Genomic DNA, 17305 nt, shown 5'->3' with positions numbered 1-17305 from the left:
ATAGTTCACCCAAAAATGACATTTCTGTCATTAATTACTCACCCTCATGTCGTTCCAAACCCTAAAGACCTTCATTCATCTTCAGAACACAAATTAAGATATTTTTGATGAAATCCGGGAGGGTTTCTTTTTTTTTTTATCCCCCATAGAAAGCAACATAATCGCCACATTCAAGGTCCAGAAAAGTAGTAAAGACATTGTTAAAATAGTCAGTGTGATTACAGTGGTTCAAACTTAACGTCATAAAGCGATGAGAATACTGTTTGTGCGCAAAAACAACACAAAAATAATGGCTTTATTTATCAATTTCTTCTCTACCCTGTCATTCTCCTACACTGTTTACGTTCAGCACTTCCAAGTTCTACGGCAGAATGCCGACTCAGTAGAGAAGAAATTGTTGAATAAAGTCGTTATTTTTGTTTGGGTTTTTTTTGCGCACAAAATGTATTCTCGTCACTTTTATAGACCTTGAATGTGGTACTTGCGTTGCTTTCTATGGGAGATTAAAAAAAACCTCTTGGATTTCATCAAAAATACCTTATAATTTGTGTTCCGAAGATAATCTGAGGTCTTACGGGTTTGGAACGACACGAGGGTGAGTAATTAATGACAGAAATTAAATTTTCGGGTGAACTAAACTCTTTAACACCTTCAATCTTCTTATTCAGTGAATTCACTACTACATTCATCAGCAAATGTCAGGGCTATATGTGAGGTCTGTGAGTGCAATAGTTACGTTATTGTGCATCGTTCTCATCCGGTGTTTCTGCTCCAGATGCTGAGGGAGGTGGTTGCTAAGACGCTCAATAAACACGGGATCAGCAGCGAGCACAAGTGCTTTGAAGCCTGCAGTCAGAGACTGTTTGACATATCAAAGTTTTATCTGAAGGTGGGTATGAATCGCTCTGCCTCTTCCCCTCGCACCCTGCTGTCCTGCCTTTAGGACATCTTTGAAGCTCTCAAAATATGCTGTGTAAACGCTGCCGATTGATGTTATCTACATCATTTATCCATGACAGGGGAGCAAAAACTTAGTTCAAGAAATTGTTTCAATTTGCTTTGTTCCTAAAGCATTTGGTGAGGGGAAAAAAAGACTGTTTTATAGCACTTTATTATTAATCCCTGAAGTTATTCAAGGTTTTTTCATGCATCGTTTTTTTAAGACCTTATAATAAAAATTACCTTTGTGATAGGCTAACCTTTACTTACCAGCATAGTTCTTAGTGTTGTTTATCAGGACATGTCTAATCATTGGATACTGAATAGACAAATGATATACTGTATAAACACGAGTGGCTATGTGCATTCATGTTTGTGATGTTATAATCAACGATTTTTAAACATAACATTTACTGAAATAAAACATCAAAAAAATGGACTGAGTAGAATGAGGAGAGCTTTATGTGAATACCTGTTTCCTATATTTATTTATATAATGCATTTTAGAATGTATTTATTGTTGTATCTGTGTTGTCTTCAGTGTCACATGATCCTTCAGAAACCATTCTAATATCCTAATTTGGAAATAAAAGACATTAAAAACACTTGTTATTAGCAATGTTAAAAAAGGTTGTTTTTAATATTTTTGTGGAAACCTTGATACGAGTTTGTTCAGGATTATACGATGAATAGAAAGAACAGCATTTATATTAAATAGAACATTTTTGTAACCATGTCTTTTGATGAGTTTAATGCATCCTTGAATGAAAGTATTTTCTTTTAGAAAAATCATTACTGACTCCAAACATTTGAATGCAAGTATGCATAAATGTAATAGATCATTAGCATAGCTTAGCTTGCACAGTGTTCTTCATTAAACCGTTACGCCTCAGCAACCTGTGTTTGTTTTGCAACAGGATCTGAAAACCTCACGTGGCCTTCATGAGGAAATGAAGAAGGCAGCCAGTAACAATGTCAAACAGGTAAAACACACAGTTCTTGAACATGACAATTTACAACTATGTTGTTTTATTTTGAGTGATTTGATTTAAGATATTCTCATTCTCATCCACAGGTGATTGATTGGGTTGTGGAGAAATCTTCTAAAAGATGAACAATCATTTTCAGTCTGAAATGTTCAAGGTAAACCTGCAGTAGGACGTCATGATAAGAACAACATGATGCTACAAAATAAATAGAAAAAGCTTGTTGAATAGAGCTTCTAATGCTACAGAACTTCTCACAGCATTAAGGAAATGTTCCTGACAGGAGGCATGTACATAATTTTCTGTTTTTATGTGTTTGTGATAATCCTAGATTTTAATGTATTAAAAATGTTATTTTATTTGGCTTTATATGGTTTTCACTAGAAAAGAAATATGAAGTCTCAAACACTCTGACAAACAACAGCCAAATATGGCTGCAAATTTTCTGAGAAACGCTGTTTTGCATCATGAAAATCAGTCAGAGGGCGTTTCTGACCAGATCACATTTCAGTAATCAGAGTTCGCTCAAATCACTACTCGAGCATGAAACAAGGAACGCATGAAAGTTTCAAAACCTCATCATGCCCTCTGATTACCATGTATTTTTGTTTTTTGTTGATCGCACTCAAACCGCCACTGCACATGTCTCAAGTAGTTTGCCCCAAAATTACTGCTGTGTTTGGATCAAAAGGTCACACTGGGCTGAGATCATAAAGAGCATCTGCTCCCTGTTACTCCTTGCCCAGAGAAGGTTGAAGGTGTCTCGTTTGGCAAAGTTGCCGAACACATTCCAGTCCCACACAGGGCCATTGTTCTCGCTTCTGGGTGCCCAGAGGGGTGATGGGAAAGGAGGGAGGGGGGTTGCGCATTACATTGGAAGCCCTGAGAGCCCTCGAAGGCAACATGCAATTTGAACTCACTTGCTACTTATCAACAGAGCTGCTCTAGTTAATAGGGTGGAACTCAATCTGTTTTTTTATTCACTATCATAACATTATTTTAATAGGGTTTCTGTTTATTTTGATACATCGTGATTTTCCCCAACTTTAAATCAGTATTTTGACCTGTGTGGGTAAACTCTTCAGATCCAGACTTGTTTTCTGACAAGAATAAGAAGCTCTTTTCTAGTGTTTAAACATCTCACTTTGTTCTCTGTGCTGACGTTGATATAAAAGGGTTCATTTCATGAGCAATCAAATGTTCCTTGATCTTTTCATAAGAGTTCATTGTACTATGAAAACATGCTGTAATTTTCAGAACTCTAAACTTCCTCCCAGTTACCATTTATTGAAACTTAAACTGAAAATGAGGAAGTAATTAACGTTATTATTCCTAAAGAGTAGAAGTAAAGTAAAATACGGAAGTCAGTCAGTTGGTGTGTAGAAGCTGCTGTTGTTGGAGAATCTGAAAATATATATATATTCCCTTTGTGTGAAAGGATTAACTCAACACATTTACTCACCCTCTTGTCATTCCAAACCTGTATGACTTTATTCTGCTCAATACAAATAAAAAGGTATTTTTTCTTGAAGAATGTTTTTTTGTCTGCATTGTTAGTCAATGGGATCTAAATATTTGTGACAATATTTGGATTTGCACTGACCAGTGTTTTGATTTAAGAGTGAATCATGCAGCGTAATTAAGTCACTTCAGTAGACCAAAATATACCAGTCAAGTCGTATGTATTAAAGGTGCGTTCACACAATGTCAAAATTACAGTAATTACAAGATTCATGACTTGTAATTACAGCTTGAAAGCTCCGACTTGTACCTCCTGACAACTGCAACACCATGTGGAACACAGAATATCAGAAGCCGCAGCAATAAAACAGTTATTTCATATTTATATATTTATTATTAATAAATAACTATATTCATGTTAATAATGCAAGAATAATCTGAAAATAATCATGACATAATATGTCGCTAGCAGAAAGTTTAATAATCTTATGTCCCACTAAATAAGTTTGTTAATGAGGCATTTGCATAACCGTTACAGTAACACTTTACAATAAGGTTTCATTAGTTAACTACTTTAGTTAACATGAACTAAGAAGGTTTGTTAGTTCACAGTGCATTAACTAACAATGAACGGCAGTATTTTTATTAACTAACATTAAAGGGATAGTTCACCCAAAAAATGAAAATTTGATGTTTATCTGCTTACCCCCAGGGCATCCAAGATGTAGGTGACTTTGTTTCTTCAGTAGAACACAAATGATGATTTTTAACTCCAACCGTTGCCGTCTGTCAGTCGTATAATGCCAATGCCGTGTCAATGGGAACTTCGTCTATAAGAGTAAAAAAAAAAACACGCACAGACAAATCCAAATTAAACCCTACGGCTCGTAACGACACATTGATGTCCTAAGACACGAAACGATCGGTTTGTGCGAGAAACCGAACAGTATTTATATCATTTTTTACCTCTAAAACACCACTATGTCCAACTGCCCTCCACATCCGGTTGGTGAGGTCTGATCGTGCTCTGACAATGAAAGTGATGTCTTGCATTCATTTAAGCAAAGCGCGAGAGATCACTTCCATCATCAGAACGCGTTTTTTGACCTCACCAACCAGATGTGGAGGGCAGTTGGACATAGTGGTGTTTAAGAGGTAAAAAAATGATATAAATACTGTTTGGTTTCTCGCACAAACCGATCGTTTCGTGTCTTCGGACATCAATGTGTCGTCATGAGCCGTAGGGTTTAATTTGGATTTGTCTGTGCGTAATTTTTTAACTCTTATAGATGGAGTTCCCATTGACATGCATTATACGGCTGACAGACCGCAACGGTTGCAGTTAAAAATCATAATTTGTGTTCTACTGAGAAACAAAGTTACCTACATTTTGGATGTCCTGGGGGTAAGCAGATAAACATCAAATTTTCATTTTTGGGTGAACTATCCCTTTAAGTACTCACCCTCATGTCATTCCAAACCCGTAAGACCTTCGTTCATCTTTGGAACACAAATTAAGCTATTTTTGATCAAATCCAATGATAAAATCCGATTGCAAAAAAAACAAAAAACAATTTTATTCAACAATATCTAGTGATGGGCGATTTCAAAAGACTGCTTCATGAAGCTTCAAACCACTGATTTGAAAAACAAAAGCTTCGAAGCTTCATGAAGCAGTGTTTTGAAATCGCCCATCAGTAGATATTGTTGAATAGTCGTTATTTTGTTTTTGCGCACAAAAAGTATTCTTGTTGCTTCATAACATTAAGGTTGAACAACTGTAGTCACATGAACTGTTTTAAATATGTCTTTAGTAGCTGTCTGGGCATCTGAAAGTTTTAATTGTCTTGCTGTCAATGGAGGCCTCACTGAGCCATCGGATTTTATCAAAAACATCTTAATTTGTGTTCCGAAGATAAACTAAGGTCTTACAGGTGTGGAACGACATGAGGGTGAGTAATAAATGACAGATTTTTTATTTTTGGGTGAACTAACCCTTTAACAAAGATGAATGAATACTGTAACAAATGTATTGCTCATTTTTAGTTCATGTTAACAAACAAGACCTTATTGTAAAGTGTTACCACTGTTACTTGTATTGTGGTTTGTCTTACTCAAAATACTCCAATTAATTTTGTCTTTATTAGTGTTGCCATAAAAAAATGCATAATATTAATAATATTATTGAGGATGTTCCAGCTTACCATCTAGTAATTATGGCATGAGCATAGCATAACTTCACACTATGTATATTATATAAACAAACTTTTACATTAGATGTGATTAATCACGATTAATCGATTTGACTGTATGGAGCATAAAAGTCTTGGGCTTTCAATATTGAATTGACTTTCATAATCTGAACAGAATCATTCTTCAAATTCATCATCTTTTGTGTTCCAAGAATTTAAAATGACTTGAGGCGAGTAAATGACAGAAGTTTCATTTCAGAATGAACTATCTATTTACTGTGGAAAACAGATTCCCAGGCCTTGGACTCCTGGATCCGTCATGTGTGCTGGAATGTGGCAGGGACGGTTTCACAGATGAGACAAAGGCTGTGCCACAGGGGCCCTGCTGTCCCCAAATCCATAACCCCTACAATGGAGCGGTGCTCTGGGAACGCTCAGTGCCCGACAATGGACACTAATTGCTGGTTAACTTGGAAACTCTCAAGTACTCTAATTTATAATCTGACATCCGAAGTACTTCAACGGCCATTGTGTGTGCATATTACCACAGGCCAACGAGAGAAAATCTGAGCCTCCACAATAGTTGTTGTGCTAGTGTGCATGCATGCACATCACGCAATAATTGAAAACATTCTTCTGATGAATATTAAAAAACAACTACACAAATGTGGCAGCGTTACTAAAGTTTTCTTTTGCATGTCGCAAGTTTAAAGCAGTACTTCTAATTTTGGAAGTGAAACATTTGTAAAAGTCACCGAAACTCCATTTGTCTGTGGAAACAGATACAGTTCTGAAGGGGAGGGCTGACCCTGTCTCGATTTCCCCTTTTGTCACAAAGGCCTTGTGAAAGCAGACAGTTTGTTGACATGCCTCTTTGATGACCAGCACTCTAGAATGTCCTTGTTGATTCTGTTCAACCATCGGTGTAGTGCATATCCCGAGTGAAAGTACCAGAAACTAAACGAGATGTTTTAACTTTTATGTGCATTAACAGGGTTTAAACTAGCCTTTCTTTAATCCACATTAGCTGCCAGACAGATGCAATTACTCAGACAGCTGTCATACAGCTGGCTGCCTTCCCTACCGTTATATAGAAGTTAATGGTACTGTAAGTGCTGAATACTCTGCTGTATTGGATTCTACAATAATACTTCCAGTATTATTTTTTAGTTCCAATCACAAGCTAGTGTTCATTATATAGTTTGATTTCTTTTTCTTCTTAGAAAATCAATGTGAAATTGTGTTTCACTATAATTAATATTTCTCTGAAAAATACATAGTTTATCATTACTGAAATGTAATTAAAATCATTCAGAGGTCTGGTTTGCTACAGCGTCAGTTCGGCATCATCGCTCACACTCAGTCTTGCGAGTTCCACCTCTTTCTGGATTTCCCTTCTCAGTGCTGAAATAATCACGTCACTGTTTCAGCCTGTAACAGTTCAATCTCAGGCTACCAATCCTAATCTTGCAATCTTGGCTGAAAGGAAGGAGTGGAGGATAAAAACAATAGGCTTGGGACAGGAGTGCAAGTCCAGTTGCTGTGAATGAGAAAAAAAAACAAGATATTAAGCAATGAAGGGAAGTTCCTGATGTGACAAACACATGTTGAGAGCAACAATCTTGATCAGACAGCTCTTCTCAGGAACATCTATCAGTACAGACATGCATCATTTCCTGTTCTGAAGAATTCCTCATATGGATCGGTGATATTTTATTTATAAAATATCTATAAAAATATGAAGACCTGAGAAGACCTGCCTGATCATGATTGTCGCTCTCAGCAACAATCAGTCAGTTTTGTTCAATTTAATGTGTCATTGTTGAATAAAAGTATTCATGTGCGATTTTCGTTTGGGAAGTACACTCAGGGTCTTCGGGGTCTTGTTTTTTTTTTAAACAAATGTAATTTTACTCTGTTTATTAATGTTTTTACTCCATGTTTGTGCAGTTTTTGGAGTATTTATCTCATTTTTTAAATTTATATAAATAAATTAAAAGATATTTTTTTAAATAGGTTTTTATACAAAAACAGCTTTTTATGTAAAATTCACTTTATAAAAGACCCACATTTCTAAATTTCATTCATGGGGATAACATGGATAATTTGACATGGTTTTAGTGTATGATTTTTGCCCATCTTTTGGAAAATGTATTTATAAATTTTTACCAGTAAATGCTGCAGAGCTCCACTATTTGCTATTTGACTGACTGAAGAATGTCTTTTCACAAGTATTTTTCAGTTGGATTCATATCTAAATATTCTGAAATCATAATTATAACAATAAAGGCTACTTTTTGTCAAAGTTTAGTATTTTTTGTAATGAAAAAAAATCAGTTTTTCAATATTGTTACATTATGATGAGACTCCACTTAGAAATTGGACAAAATTCATCCTCAAAATCAACATTTTTGAAAAACTTTTTTTTTTTTTTCAGTACAAAAAAATTCTAAACTTTGACAAAAAGTAATTTTTATTGTTATAATTGTGATTTCATAACATTTAGATATGAATCCAACTGAAAAATACTTGTGAAAAGATGTCTTTCAGTCAGTCAAATAACACATAGCAAATAGTGGAGCTCTGCAGCCATCTACTGGTAAAAGTGATATCTTTTTACTTTTAAAACTGCATTTTCCAAAAGATGGGCAAAAATCTTACACTAAACCATGTCAAATTATCCATGTGATCCCCATGAATGAAAGTTAGAAATGTGGGTCTTTTATAAAGTGAATTCTACATAATAAGCTGTTTTTGTATATAAAAAAAACAAAAAATGTATTTATTTATTTATATAAATTTTAAAGATATGACAAATCCTCCAAAAACTGCACAAATATGAAGTAAAAACATTAATAAACAGAGTAAAATTACATTTGTTTTTTAAAAAACAATTATTTTGTTACAAAATTACATTCTGTTGCCTGGGGTCTATGGAGACCCCGAAGACCCTGAGTGTGACCCTTTTTTTTTTTACACTAACATAAAAACAAGATATCACTCCAATTTTTTTTTTTCTTTGTAGATCTAGAAAGTGTTAACAACTGTACAAAGTTTTATGTCATTTGGACAAAGAGAACATTTTTTTTTTTATTTGAGCAAACGTCGTTTGGGGTCTGTGCAGGGTTAACCTAAAACTGTACAGTAACCTAAAAATTAATATTTATTTGAATATATTTTTAATAAACATGAAAAATGTCACACTAAGACGTCCGTGAACATTTGCTAATGACGCAACTTAATAGCAAAACACCACAGTCTCAGCATTCGGTGCTGCTTAATGAACCTCACATTTTACTTACAATTTCACCCTCGTTCCCACCGAAATCCAAGTAGAGGATCCGTACGCCGTCGTCAGCAGACATCTTCAGCTTTTCAAATGGGTAGCTGAAAAGTGGCTGTGCCAGAGAGCTGTCCTCTCCATCTGCTATGACAGAGAAACCTCGCTCATAGTGAATGACCAACCGGCAGTCCTGACCCTGATACATACAACCTGAAGGAACAGAAACATGGAATATTTAAAGAATATTCCTTTTTTTTTGGCTTTATTATGATAGGATAGTGAGTTGACAGGAAGTGAAGTGGGAGAGAGAGAAGGCGACGGGATCGGGAAAGGTCCACGAGCCGGGACTCGAACTCGGGTCGCCCGAAGCGCAACAACGCTATATGTCGGCGCTGCCCACTAGGCTATCGGCGCCGACAGGATTTAAATAATATCCTGAATTCAATACAGCTGTCAACACTATGATTACCATAAAAAAATATTTGGACTCATCATACCCAAGGGTTAAAAGCAGAAATATGAGCAGGTGCGACTACTTTACTTGGTGGATGAAATTTTGTCCCACCTCAACTTTATAGATCAAATAATAAACATTTTTACTAAATTATTCATGCAGATGCTTTCACATTTCTGCTAGAAATATATTTAAAAATATATTACCTATAAAAAATACAATAAGAGATCAAGTATTAATGATGCCTTTCTGGACTGCCTTTCGTTGGTCAATCCAAGCAAATTCCATTAAGGTATGAATAAAATGGAAGCGGATTCCATCTGTGAGATGAATGTCCTTTGATTCACCTGATAATTGGTACATTATTTATCACCGGTAATCTCTGCTCAGTACCTTCCTAGTTCCATCAAATACATCACAGGACTCCATGTATCTAGTATCACTCCTCCAGTACACTCAATTACAGCTCATCAGGCACCACAGGATGTGTGGAAACCTGCTGTTACCATGCCTATTGTGAGTGTGCCAGTGATCCACTTCTGCCGTTCCCTCCATTTGCCCCAATAAAGCTTCCTGAATCGCTCTTTGACCGGGTAATTGCGAGGCTAGTGTGTTCTTTTCACATTGTGTATCTCTGAGAAACCCCTCGGCTCTGGCTACAACCCAGTCCATTAGGCTGATTAGATCATCACGGCAATGAAAAAGCATCTTCTTCTGCAATTCACCCATTAAATCTGTATTACACTGACATTAAATACTCAAACACCTATTAATTACTTACTTTGGGTGAGCGGCTCTTAAAACGGCGGATTTCAGAATACTGTTCCCATGTTACTCTCAACAATACTGTAACCTTATCCCCATCCAAACGGCTTGATCGTCAGGACTGAGGGACTCTTTCCCACCAGATGGGCTTTTTAGTCACAAAGTGCCCCCCTTTCAAGATGAATGGCCTAGCATAGGAATTGTTCAGCTTCTTAGCTACAGTAGTTTCGCAATAAAGGCCCCGATATACTGGTATATACAAACTGGTGTGACTCATTTCAAAACAAAATTAGGCCAAAAAAAATGTTCGCTAGGAGCTCGTTTCGGGAGTTCAGAACTCCTTCGTACTACCATTGGTCCAAGGTGATTAGATAATAGGTAGGTGTGGCTCTGAGGCTCCGCCCTCTTTGACATGGAAATCTTCTCTGGTCCATTTCCTCTGTTGAGTCCGTCGAGGTCAGAATCCGCAAGTGAAAACAAACACTGGAGAGCTGCTTTAAAGTAGAAATCGAAGAGTAATTCTAATTAAAAGCAACACTAACACCGTTTTTTCATGTTTAATACTACAAAGTTGTTGTATAAATTGCTAAATAAATAAACCTGACTTTACTTGACTGGAGTGCCAAATTGCAGAGCTTGTACAAACATCCTCATCTCTGTGATCAGATGCTTTCTTAACTGCTGTTTTCTCACTGCTGTCATTTTTGATGCGTGTTTATTTTGTTATTGCGAGGAAAGCAATATCCATGATCCAAACGTCACTCTCAGCAGTGTGGGCAGCATCGGGATGTTCGCTAACGGTATACTGCTGCAAAGGTACTGTAGGATTGCAAAATTCCAGGAATTTAAGGCTGGAAACTTTCCATGGGAATTAATGAGAATATATGGTAATTAACGGAAATATATTTGTCAAATTGCAGGTTAGCTTATAACAGGGAACTTAAATGTAGTTGAAAAAAATCTTGCAGCATAAACTTGGTTAAAACAGCCAGATTTAATACATTTTCAGTTGAATTTTTACCCTGCACATTCCTCAATCACAGACACATTTATTTCTGTGATGCAAAGCTGAATTTTCATCAGCCATTACTCTAGTCTTCAGTGTCACATGATCCTTCAGAAATTATTCTAATATGCTGATTTATTATCAATGTTGGAAACAGTTGTGCTGCTTAATATGTTTTATAACTTGTGATACTTTTCAGTATTCTTTGATGAAGAAAAAGTAAAAAAAAAAAAAAAAAAACTTAAAGGATTAGTTCACTTTCAAATAAAATTTTCCTGATAATTTACTCACCCCCATGTCCTTCTTTCTTCAGTCGAAAAGAAATTAAGGTTTTTGATGAAAACATTCCAGGATTATTCTCTTTATAGTGGACTTCAATGTTGAAGGTCAAAATTATAGTTTCAGTGCAGCTTCAAAGGGCTTTTAACGTTACCAGACGAGGAACAAGCGAAACGGTCAGTCATTTTCGGAAAAAAATGTAAATGTATATGCTTTATATAAACAATTGATCACCTTCCAAGTGGTTTCGCCAAAACTGCACTTTCGTATTCTTCAAAACGCTTACGCTGTATGTCCTACGACGTCCCTATTCAACTTACGGAACGAACGCAGCGCCAGTTCCATTTTTTCCCGTAAGTAGAATAGGGAAGATGTAGGACATACAGCGTCCTGGAATGTTTTCATCAAAAATGCGTGGTTTTGGTCTCTTTTAAAAGGTATGTGAACTGCAGGCGGTACAGCGGAACACTAACAGGTTAAATAGATTAAAAAAGAAGAGTCTATGTTGAATAAATGCTGTTCTTTTAAACTTTTTATTCATCAATTAATCCTGAAAAATGGTTCCAAAAAAATATTAAGCAGCACATCCGTTTCCAACATTGAAAATAAATGACTGAATGATTTCTGAAGGATCATGTGACACTGAAATAAATAACACATGCATAACAACTGCTGCTATAAAAATATATTTATTTTACATATTTACTAAATTAGAAGTAAATAATTGGAAAATATATCAATATGCAAAAAAAAAACCTAACATGTCTGCCTATGACCAAACAAAATTTTATATTTATGTTTGTGTATGATACAGTTTATATAAATTTCCAATAAATTCCTATTAAATTTTCAAACTGGAATATTTCAAAAATTCCCCAAATTAAGTTCCCATGGATATTTTCCACCCTTTTGCAACCCTACTTTGTTGAGTATATCAGGGCCTTAATTCAGTAAGTCAGTCTGCAATTCTGAGTGTTTCTCATGTTCCTTTATATTTATGCATGTGTGTGTGTGTGTGTGTGTGTGTGTGTGTGTGTGTGTGTGTGTGTGTGTGTGTGTGTGTGTGTGTGTGTGTGTGTGTGTGTGTGTCTTTCTTTTGAGACTTTTTCATTACAGACTGAAAAAGGATTTTGAAGCTTGTGGCCAGCTACAAAAATAATATATGAGGTCACTGAATTTTTACAGAACCCTATAAGAAAATGAATCTTTGGAGAAAGAAACTATCTGAACAGATTACAAGATTAGACTAAACACAGGTAATGGAGCATCAGCTGCCAAACGGCCCTTTTCCAAAAAATCCCAAATATGGAGCAGCGCCAAGATTCTGATGCAAACAGAATCTTTTTCAGGGAAGAAAAACGTCAAATCCAGTCTAACGTGTTTTTCGCTGTTAAAAGCGGTCTGGTTTGTTTTAAGAGGATCTGCATCTGTTGCTCTTTCCTACAAACTCAAACTAATTATCATGTTCTCCCAAATGTATTCATTAGTGATTCTGGCATGTTGTAACAAGGTCAGTCTATTTTTATTATGTTTCTTTCACCAGATTTTTCAGGGTGTCTTCTCACACCAATGTTAACATGCTTAACTCGTGACAATAAAATCAACATTAATCATTGCTCAGTTTAATCTCTGTCTACTTGCCATTCCAGCTTTGTAGGTTAAGTGGAAATTATCTCAAAGCCTGATCTCAGAACAGTGAAAATATCTGACAGAAGGGGAAAACCGCGAGATATCCAAATAAGGCGTAGTGATCTCTAGGGGCTCGCATGCAGTTCAGCAACGGCAGATCATTTCCTATCAGTCCAGCCTAAGGGACTGCCTGAGAGCTTCAATTCCCAGAATGCTTTGCTCGGTGCCCCTCGCCTGCTGCATTGAGACCACACAGGAACTCTGCCATGGAATTCCATTCTAAAAATACACTCTTTACTAAAATGACTTCAGTATAAATAACGTTCATCCAAACGTCAGAAATATTGTAGTGCAGCACAGAACGTTTGGGAATTCAGAGTACAGTAGGAACCACAGACCATGACATCAGACGGCCGAGACGCATTTATCTTTGCAAAGAGGCTAGCTTGCAAATAACCACAAATCTACATTTGACACAAGTATGTGTACAATATTTAAGAAACTATAGCTGAAATCTAATGTAAACAGAAGAAGCTGGATGAAAACAAAAGGCACATAATAAATGAGATCATTCACTTACTGTAAAGTTCAAGACTAATGCAAACTGAAACCAAAAACTACTTACTGCTAGCAGACTGTATGCATATACTATTGTTAAAACAAAGCATTTCCTCAGACGTTTGGACATTAAAGCCTGTTCAAACTAATTCTGATGTGACTAAACTATACAAATGTGTAAAATATTTAGCACTGATGCAAAATTTGAGTTATTCATCCAAACAAGTTTAGATATCTGAATAAAAAAAATGTACATTTTTAAAAATTATTTTGTAAATAAATAAATGAAAATAACCTAATAAAGAAACAATAGATATTCCAGGTAAAGAAATGGCAAGTAATCCTGGTACAATAGACCAGTCCAAAATATGCAGTTTCATTTTTTTCAATGAATCAATTTCTGAGAATTATTCCTTGCTGTGAATAGGTCATAAGACCTGCAAAAGGAGCAAGAAGTAGGATCCATACTCACTGGTAGTGACTTCTTTGATCATCTCGGCAGATGCGTGGCAGCCAGTGACTATGTGTCTGGTCCAGAGTGACAGATCCTTGCAGGTCTCTGCTCTGAAGAGGTGGGCTTCGATACCCAATCTGGTTCCCGTTCGTGTAGCAAAGGACAACTCGCCACCAGGCTGTGGTGAACCCTTATCTGGACCAGAATGCACCAGCCTATGATCAAAAAACTCAACATAAGAGATTTGTTTTCCTTTTTATTAGTGTATTATCTCAAAGGCATCACTGAGAAATAGCACCCAAACCCAACCCCCACCCCCCCTTCCATGTTCATTTAAAGTTTACCATGGAAATCACTGACAAGAAAGAACCAACTTTGAAGTACCTTAGAGTACCATGGTATTACCATCTGAACATCACTGTAGTTTCTTTCAATAGTTTTCATGAAACTCCAAGGAACTTCAAAAATACTGTGGTAATATGATTAATGTCAAAAAAACAACAAAAAAATTATTACTATGGTACATTTTCAAATCCATAAAAGGTACACCATGAAATTTCAGTGCCATAGCATTACCATTGTTGTACTATCATACTTCCACACTATTTTTTCTAAGAATATTATGTTAGATATCCAAACATGGTAGTACATTTCAAATTTCAAAAGGACTTTGAAGGGATTTTTCATGTAATACTTCATGTTTCTCAACATCCATTGGTTGGAATCAGTGTCTCCTAGTTCAGGTTTGATGTTTAATAGAATGCAACAGTCGGGATCCGAAAGTAAATATCCCATTCATTTTCTCCATAGCAAAAGTGATTTTTAATGATAACTTATAAACATTTAAATAAAGACTTATTGAGAGCTATGAGGTTGTTGTACACCATGGTATTTTGGTAATCTTGGAAGTACCTTAGATCCTTAGTACCTATATCAACTTTTTATTTTAATATTTTTTTAATTATACATGTTTAACAGCGTAATTCCAGATTAAAAACACATTTCTGTAAAAGAAACCCACCCTTTAGAAATCCAAGAAATCTCCACCCTTTAGAGAATTGAAATGAGGAAATCACACCAAAAGAACATTTTAGTGTCCGCCCAACTTTCATGAAGTACTGCAAATGAAAGTCATTAAAGCTAATAAGTACACAGTCTTGTACCAGTTTGCCTTCTGGCCAATCGAAGTTTGTTTTGTTGTGATTCCACTTGTAGCTGGTTGGTTTGGTTCATGGCTTATGATTTTTTAACGAAGAGTTTTTTAAAATCCCTATGGGAACAATGAATGGGAAAAATACTTCCAGAACCAAGGCCACTGTAAAAGTGGACAGGCACTGTCGCATTCTATATACCGGCGTGGGATTTGGTCCAGTGAGTTTTCACCATTGGCGGGGCTTGAGATTTCACAGAGGAAGTCGAGCCAAAATAAGTTTTCAAAAAGTTGTCTTTAGAAAAAACACAGCTATACTTTCTGCCATTTTGGACAATCTCAGGGTCAACAAAATATTAACACATGCCAACTGAGCCAGTGATAACTGCCCTATCTGCCCTAGAGTGAGAGCTGGGCTGCAGTCCAGTTAAACTTGGACTTAAAATCTATCCTGTGTAGTAATAGCTGCCGCCTCATACAGCTTCAACAGGCCTTTAATAGCCTTAATGCTTTTGTATCGTTTCTTTCCAACTGGCTGAGATAGACTGCAGTTGTGTATTTCAGTTCCCACTTGATCAGCATTGCCAACTGGCATGCAAAAAGTGTGAGTGTTTGCATGTGTGTGTACAGAGGCATGCGTTGAACAGAAGGGTGTGCAGGTGCGTGTACCATGATTGGTTTTCCAAAGGTGTGTTTGTATGAACAAGCAAAAAGACAGCCGTAATGCTGTGTGTGATTGTGTACCGTGTGGCGAGCAGAGGGTAGGTGTGTGTCGGGCTGAGCCAGTGTTCTCTCATGCGTGGCATACTGTCAAACAGCAGCAGGTCTTTCTCCGTCAACATCACGAGCACCGGCTTCCATCGCTGTCTTTCACTTTCCGTCTGAAACACACACAAACACACCCTTGAGTAACTTGTATGGCCATTCAGGTACCATATAATCTATTCTGTCCTCATTTTTTACTCGTCTATTAATAAAGATAACTCAAGCTTTTTAAGTTTGCAGACATTTGGGGCCAGAATTAATAAACAGGGCAATTAGTGTGAGAGCACAATTCCAAAAAAGCGAGTGAAATGATCAACGCAATCTACCAAGAGCAGCGCAAATTAGTGTCTGGTCTAAGACATGCTTTTTTTTGGGGCAGTAAATAATGGCGCAAATGTCATAAATTGACTAGCACAAACCTTTGTAAATCACCTGGCATGATTCATTTAAATACCGCCCTCCTGTAAAAGTTGTGTCTGAAAGGGAAACTCCTACAAATGCATATGCAATAAGGTCAGCCGCAAAAACAACTGTGTCCACGCCTTTTCAGCGCGTGTCTTTAGTAAATCCCGACAGTAGTTTTTGTGCTGATGACCCCCAAGTCTGTTGTTCATCTGAGAGACTTGTTAAAGTGATAAACCATTAAGGTGTGTCTCTTAAGACCACTTCCTCTGAGTAACCACGACAACTCCAAATACATTCAGAACAAAGTAAATTTTCAAAACCATTAAGCCTCTTCAACGTTAACTGATACATCAGCAGGAAATGTTTATTACTTGATGGATATGCATATTTTATTCAAATTAAACCTTTCAGATGACCACAATGAAACAATGTTTCATCACGTTAAGCCGCGCACACACTTAACGATTGTAAGGCCGATTATGAATGTAAATTGATACTTATGACTGATCGCGCTCAAACGCGTCCAGTCAGAGCCAGTCGCGTTCAGTCTGCGATTACAGTCGGTGTTCAAATTCCATGTGTAAGTATATAAATCTGCTTCAGTCGCAGGAAACAATCGCTGTATGTTGAGCACAGTCTTAGAATGTTTTAGCTAGTCGTTAACGTTTGAAGCATCAAGACAACTCCAACAGCTTAGTCAACATGAATTCAAAATAAACCCCATTTATTTTCTTAATGCCAGTTCCTGTTCCTCAAGTATAAAACTTTGCCTGAACATATGCACAGACAAAAGCTTTCAGATATGCAAGACTTACACATAGTTCACTTTATTTATCCCAGTTAGGGGGAGATTGCGGGCACATGCACAATCTTCATTCCCCTACTCGAGACAGCCATACATGGCGCTTACGCATGTCCTGATTTTGCAGAGTTAGATGTGCTCCTGGGTCAACGTATTTTGTTGATCCTGGAACAACAT

General features: G+C 36.6%; 2 protein-coding genes across 2 annotated transcripts in view; one reads left to right on the top strand and one right to left on the bottom strand.

Moving 5' to 3' along the window:
* Window positions 1-3456, top strand: part of LOC125243157 (MDM2 binding protein) — a 31538-nt gene extending 28082 nt beyond the window's left edge. Inside the window, exons 20-22 of the mRNA XM_048152560.1 lie at window positions 776-889; window positions 1857-1922; window positions 2015-3456. Of these exons, the coding sequence (XP_048008517.1) occupies window positions 776-889; window positions 1857-1922; window positions 2015-2053 (219 nt within the window). The 3' untranslated portion in view covers window positions 2054-3456. The remainder of the gene's footprint in view (window positions 1-775; window positions 890-1856; window positions 1923-2014) is intronic.
* A 2790-nt stretch (window positions 3457-6246) lies between these two features.
* Window positions 6247-17305, bottom strand: part of sntb1 (syntrophin, basic 1) — a 36874-nt gene continuing 25815 nt past the window's right edge. The window contains exons 4-7 of the mRNA XM_048153064.1: window positions 15901-16037; window positions 14025-14221; window positions 8881-9071; window positions 6247-7118 (exon numbers count right to left, since the gene is read on the bottom strand). Of these exons, the coding sequence (XP_048009021.1) occupies window positions 7026-7118; window positions 8881-9071; window positions 14025-14221; window positions 15901-16037 (618 nt within the window). The 3' untranslated portion in view covers window positions 6247-7025. The remainder of the gene's footprint in view (window positions 7119-8880; window positions 9072-14024; window positions 14222-15900; window positions 16038-17305) is intronic.

The sequence above is a fragment of the Megalobrama amblycephala genome, linkage group LG13, assembly GCF_018812025.1.
Source record: "Megalobrama amblycephala isolate DHTTF-2021 linkage group LG13, ASM1881202v1, whole genome shotgun sequence".
In the NCBI taxonomy this organism is placed as follows: Eukaryota; Metazoa; Chordata; class Actinopteri; order Cypriniformes; family Xenocyprididae; genus Megalobrama; species Megalobrama amblycephala.
The sequence above is the reverse complement of the archived record's forward strand: the minus strand, read 5'-3'. Positions and strand labels throughout refer to the sequence as shown.